Below are 5,814 nucleotides of genomic sequence, written 5' to 3' on the forward strand. Positions count from 1 at the left end.
ATACTGATGCAAGAACTCTGGGTCTCTCCTTCCTCACCGGAGCAGAGGGGCACAGCTTGTTCCAACCTCGCTTCCTTCCTGTGATGTTGGGAGTGGGACCCCCAGAATTCCCAGGCAGCCGAGCCAAAAGCTGGCTGGGACTTTGAGGAGTTGTTATCCTAACCCTTGGGGAATGTGCCAATAGGGGGAAGGTTGCAATGGTGTCCCTGAGCTCCCAGCAAGGATGTGGGGAGGGGGGTGGAGGTGTGGGGACACCAGGCACTTTGGAGAGGGGGCTGGGTTGGAAGGAAAGGGTCTAACATGGTGTTGGAGTTTCTCTTCTCTCCAACCTTCACTCCCGGGCTGGGCCAGACCGCTCCCTGCTTGCAGCTGCCCTTGGAGTCTCTGGTCTGTGTCTCCAGCCAGGAGTGGCGTTTCCAGGCACTACCGTGGCATTGGAGCTGCTGCTGTCAAGGCTGCTGCTGCTGCTGCTCCTGTTTATGAGCCCCTCTTGGTTCAACCTCCCTCCCCACAGGGGCTGCCCGCAGGCGGGCTGGCACTCTTTCTCCAGCTCCTCGTCGGTGTCTGAATCTGGGGCTGTGTGTCGGCGGATCCTCGACATGGCTTCCTTCAGATCCCAGATATAGGACCGGCTTTGGGCAGAAAGCGCGGGGTGTTCTTTGCTCTGCGGCAGGCCGCAGCTTCCCGGGCATGGGGATGCTGCAGTCCCTTTCCCCTCTGGGCAGGCTGGCTGCTGCTGCTCTGCAGGCCCACCCCGGGAGTGGTCTGGGGTTGGGGGTGCAGAGGGTTTCCTGGGGCTGCCTGGCGCAGAAGGCAGCCTCCTCACCTGCTCTCTTCCAGAACTGTCCCCAGATACAGCACCACTCTCTGCAACGTGGGGCCTGGGGATCCTAGGTGCCCTGATCCCCCCCTCTGCCTCTGTGACCCCCAACTCACGCAAGGGGAGGCCCAGGATGCGAGCAGCTCGTTCCTCCATTAAGGTAGGGCCTGGAGAGCCAGGAGCGGGGGCGTTTTTTACCATACCTGCCCCTTCCTGGGGCAGGTAGCAAACTTGCTCCATTCGGGGTGGTGGAATATAGTGGGCTTGGATCACCACACAGGTGGCATCAATTACAAACAGGCCACCATGCCTTCGTGGCAAGGACTTTGACAAAGCTGGCTGACTCCCTGCCAGTTTCCTGGAGGGGCTCGGCTCCTTCCACCTGGGGAAGAAGTCTTGGCAGTGTTTCTCTTTTGCTCTGCCCCCATCCGCCTTGGGTCCACGCCAGCCAGCGGCATGGCTAAAGCCCCATCCAGCAGGGAGGGTGTGTTGGGAGGGGTGGCAGGGCATTGGCATCACCTGGTTCCTCTTATTCACCCGAGGTAGGGTGTAACTTCGGTGTTGGGGACTAATGTCCCAGCCAGGCCCCAAATGGGACGGGGACTTGGCCTTCTCCAGCTGCATCCTTGGGCCACCCCATGTTCTAGCTCCTGAAAGATAACTCCAGCTCCCTGGCACTTTAGCCTGCCACCTCCCTGCCTTCCTCCCAGGCGTGTGAGTCAAGGGCTCTGACTCACAGCCCCCTTCTCTCTCTCGGTATTTCTTAGCAGCTCCAGTCTGGATCAGCTTCCCTGCTGAATTTGACTTGCTTGCCTGTTGCTGGGGCTGCACTGTATGGTGGGGAGCCTCGTAGGAGGGAGGAGCAAGATAGGGTGGAGGACGTGGCCAGTTTTCCTTGCGTGGGCCCTGCTGTGCCCGCAGGCGCAGAAGCATGTGAGCCTCGTAGCTTGGAGGTGCCCGGACAGGGAGCTCCCTTCTGTTCTTGGCAGCGGCCCCTCGATTCCATCTGCAGCTGACCACGGGATCTCCAAATGCCAGAGCTTTAGGATCACCTTTGGCTGTGTGGCTGGCTCCCCAGCTCACGTCCCTTCGGCAGACTGGATTGTACCCGTTGTAAGGAGGGCTGTGGCGCCGTGGGGCCTTTGGGGAAGAGGCTGTCCTCTTCCCCCACCCCTTCCCTGAAAACCAGTGGCCCTCCTGCTTCAGTGGGCCCCAGCCAGCTGGAAGTTGGGCATCATGCCAATTGGTTGAATCCTGCAGCACGTGGAGACTGGGGCAATGGTGGCAAGGTGAAAAGTCAGCCATGAGTCGCTTCTCCAAGAGGCTGCAAAAGACAGAGAAGTAGACCATGAGGCTCCAGCAGAAAGGCCACCAAGAAACTGTAGCCCGTGTTGGCTACCCTGGCACAACATAGCTATCAAGCATCAGAGGCAACTTTGCCCCCAGTCTTAAGACAGCTCAGAGTCGGTCCTCTTTCTTTTGACACTCTTTTAGTTCAGCCCTGCAGCCGTGCTACTGTTCAAAATGGACAGTGGCGTTAAAAACTGCAGCGGACCATTGATCAGCCGTTGGTCCAGCTGGTTCAGTGCTCTGCCTGCTTTGTTCTAAGACTACAGGCAAGAGTTCCAACCCTGCCTGTGAAGGTACCAGAGACTAAATCTGCCACTAACTGTGTGCAAAGCAGATGTTCTACAGTTGAGGACTATGTAGGGGCTGAGTTTCTCATGTTCTTTTTAAAAAGCTGATTATGGAGCACCAACTGATAGCCAGCACAACACCCAAGTGGATTGCTGTACTATAATTCTGACCAGGATTCCCCTCCGTGCACTTTCCTACCACTCCATTTGTAATGGTAAAAAGCATCCTTTCATCCCAATGATGGCTAGATTTCCAGTCTTGGTAAATGATGGCACTGGAGGAAGGAGGGAAATAGCCTGATCAGAACTCAGAAAGAATAAGGCGTAAGCATTTCTCCCTCGTACCGTGGCCCCAGTTGGGGGTCCACTAACTTCCAAAATTAAAATTAAGAATTTTACATATTTTGAGGGTTGTAAAATAACTCATATTGCCATCTGAACTGACTTAGGGTTATTTGAAACGAGTGTTTCCAGACTTCCATTTTCTCAAGGAGTGCTGATGGAAGGGGCTAATGAGCATATAAAAGGGAGAATCTCTAGGCATGGAAGGGTTGAAACAGCCCCAAGTCTTCTAATCTCCACTGCTAATATCCCCCGCTATTAACCTGGTAACCATGCAGAACCATGTTTTCAAGATACCCAGCTTGCTTTAAATCAGACTATTGCTTGTAACTATAAGTTTCTGTATTTGACAACATTTATCATGGTAAATGCTAGTGATTGCTGCAGTAAGGCACTTCTACTTCAAAGCCTTTCTCACACTGCAATCTTAATCTGTTTGATTGGCTGGAAATGAAGCTGGCTTAAGAAATCCCTTTTTGGATTTCAGCCCTTTCCTCTCCTTTGGCCCCATGCTTACTGTGGCACCTGAGTGATGGGTTCCCCTGTGTTTTTACTCCTCCCAGCAGTGCTGGGAAGCAGACACCAACTACCTTCATTTCCATGGGTGGGTCTTTTGAGGACACGTGGTTTCCATTAATAGACCTTTTCTGTGAGCCCCCCTCCATTGACCTCATACTTAACACCTTTCCATCTGATACATCTACCAATGGACAGGGAAGGGAAGGGAAGGGAAGGGAAGGGAAGGGAAGGGAAGGGAAGGGAAGACCAGTTTTATCATTCTTCCTGCCACTTAAGCTGAAAGAGGAACCTGGCAGAACGGTTGCCAGTTTCATCTGGTCCCCAAAGAAGAAAGATCTACCTTTTCACTGTTCCACTAGTGAAGTTGTTAAAAAAAAAAAAATCCAGTGCGAAACGAAGTGGGAAAAAAACTCAAAAGGTTCACTTCCATGCAGGCAGCCCCAAATGAAATGGTTCTGGAGGCCACAACCAGAGGAGTGGGGTATCCCTGCCCCAGTGGACAGTCACCAGTTAGAGTGGAGGCATTGACTTAGAACAAAAGGAAGCACAGCCGGTGAACTGGCAGCCCCACTTGGGCTGGCACTAGTTAGACAGCGTGACTTTTGATGCACAATAGGAAAAGCAGGTGGAAGATGCCTTTGTGGTGGACTGTGGGAGGGTGGAGGATGGCATTTTGTGTCCCTGTCTTCAAGTAATGGTTAATGACCCATACGCGGGCTCACCCTGGTCTTGTAGATCAGCCAACAGAATGAATCAACTTTCCTTGGAGATGCTTGGGGTTGCCATATCAGGACAGTGATGTAATCCCTTCTTTATTCCTGAAATAATTTTTTATATTTGTAATTCTTACAACCTTATGGAAATGGAGGAGGAGGATGATAATACTACTAACAATGTTTGCAGATAGTAGGAATAAGAGTAGTTGATTGCTTAGGGCCACTCAATGTGCTGCCAACAGAAGTGAAATTTGAATCAGCGATTTCTTGCCTCAAGCATTTGTTTTCCAGACCAGTTCTGCCCAGCCCCAACATTCATCCTGGTCAAAAATGACCTCTTCCTAATCCAGCCTGTGGTGTTCCATACATATCATGCTTGTAAACTACCAATATTGTATATACTGCTTGTATATACAGTACCTGCATATTTGTGTGCATGCACCCCCTGACACACAGCATTCACCCTTAACCCCCTCTCTTTTACCCAGCAGCCCTGGAGAATAGTTGTATCACTTCTGCCAGTCCAGCACTGCATTCCACCAACTTCTTCAGTTCTCCTGAGTTCTGTCCATCTCTCCAAATGCAACAGAACTCACCAGCAACACATTTCAGTCTAAACACTGAAGGGTGTCTTCTGTCATTAGAACTGCCCTTCTTAAAGAGAGAGCTAGGCAACTAGATAGTAGGAGGAGTGAACTAGATTGAACCCCTATATTGATTCACATAAATGTGCCATAATTTTTAAATCTCCCTTAACCTGATTATTTTTTTTTTTTAATGAGCAGGTTCGGGAGCCGTTAGTAAGCTAGCTAGCTGGGATGGGAAATAATTCTCAAGCTCACTTACTGCTATTTATTTCATCTGCTAATCTTTCTGCAAAAATGGCTTACCATTCTTGAACCTCCCTATTGAATCTTAGTATTACCAGCCTGCAGATGGTAATACCTGATCCAAGATCACCTGCCAAGCAGTGATTTGAATCTGAGTCCACCTCCCATTTCCAGCCCCATGCATCCCCCATGAACCTATAATCTAGGAATCATCTTCGGCTGAAGGGAATCAATAAAGAAGAGTGCATCTGAGCATGTGTAGAACCAAGCCTTTCCTCCTTCATCGGGTCACTTTATGCAGTCACCCCAACCCCGTGGGTTTAAGGAAACCAGACTTTCCAGCTTCCACTGATGACCAAAAAATACCCTGCCCTTCAGGAATTAAAAAACTGCTCCAGACACAACCATCAGCACAAGCCTACACAGGAGGAGTGGTTCTTCGCCAGAACAGCTGTAGGGTAGCAGTTAAGAGTGGGTGCTGTGAGCTCCCAAGCCCCCCGTTCAAATGCTACCCCCGGCTTGATCCTCTCCTTCTCAGTCCATAGTCTACCTTGCTTTGCCCTTCCTCATCTTGTACACATAAAGCTGTTCAGGAAAGGGCTAGATCAGGGGACTTCCAGCATCTTGTTGTTGGACTCACAGTATCATTCCTGACTTCTATCTCACCAAATGCTCCAGTCAAATCAGCCCAACCTCTCCGCCTTCTCAGCAGGTTTGCAGAGCCCCCTGCTGTTCAGTCAGTTCCCTCCCCAAGATTTCGGCACTCACGTGTACTGCCCAGCCACACTGTGGTACGTCGAGGGGGCACAGTAGCCTTGCCTAGTCCACGCCCCTGGCTCCATGATACTCCGGCTAGAACAAGAGACCGTGTTAAATTCAACCAGGAGCAGGTTTCGCCTCTCGCAGACTTGAAGCCGCCTGGCATCTCCCAGATTCAAACCTTCGAACAT

At 51.2% G+C, this 5,814-nt stretch overlaps 1 protein-coding gene across 1 annotated transcript; it reads right to left on the bottom strand.

Annotated features, from left to right (window-relative positions):
• Positions 1–331: 331 nt before the first annotated feature.
• On the bottom strand, positions 332–5,814 carry DDN (dendrin). The gene is made up of 2 exons (XM_025165332.1): positions 5,633–5,814; positions 332–2,144 (listed from the first exon to the last, which is right to left on the bottom strand). Exons 1-2 carry the CDS (start codon positions 5,812–5,814, stop codon positions 332–334), a joined length of 1,995 nt encoding a protein of 664 aa, XP_025021100.1.

The sequence above is a fragment of the Python bivittatus genome, unplaced genomic scaffold (genome assembly GCF_059951505.1).
Source record: "Python bivittatus isolate LINGU-HERP-01145 unplaced genomic scaffold, Pbiv_v1 ctg000220_np1212, whole genome shotgun sequence".
NCBI classification, from domain to species: Eukaryota; Metazoa; Chordata; class Lepidosauria; order Squamata; family Pythonidae; genus Python; species Python bivittatus.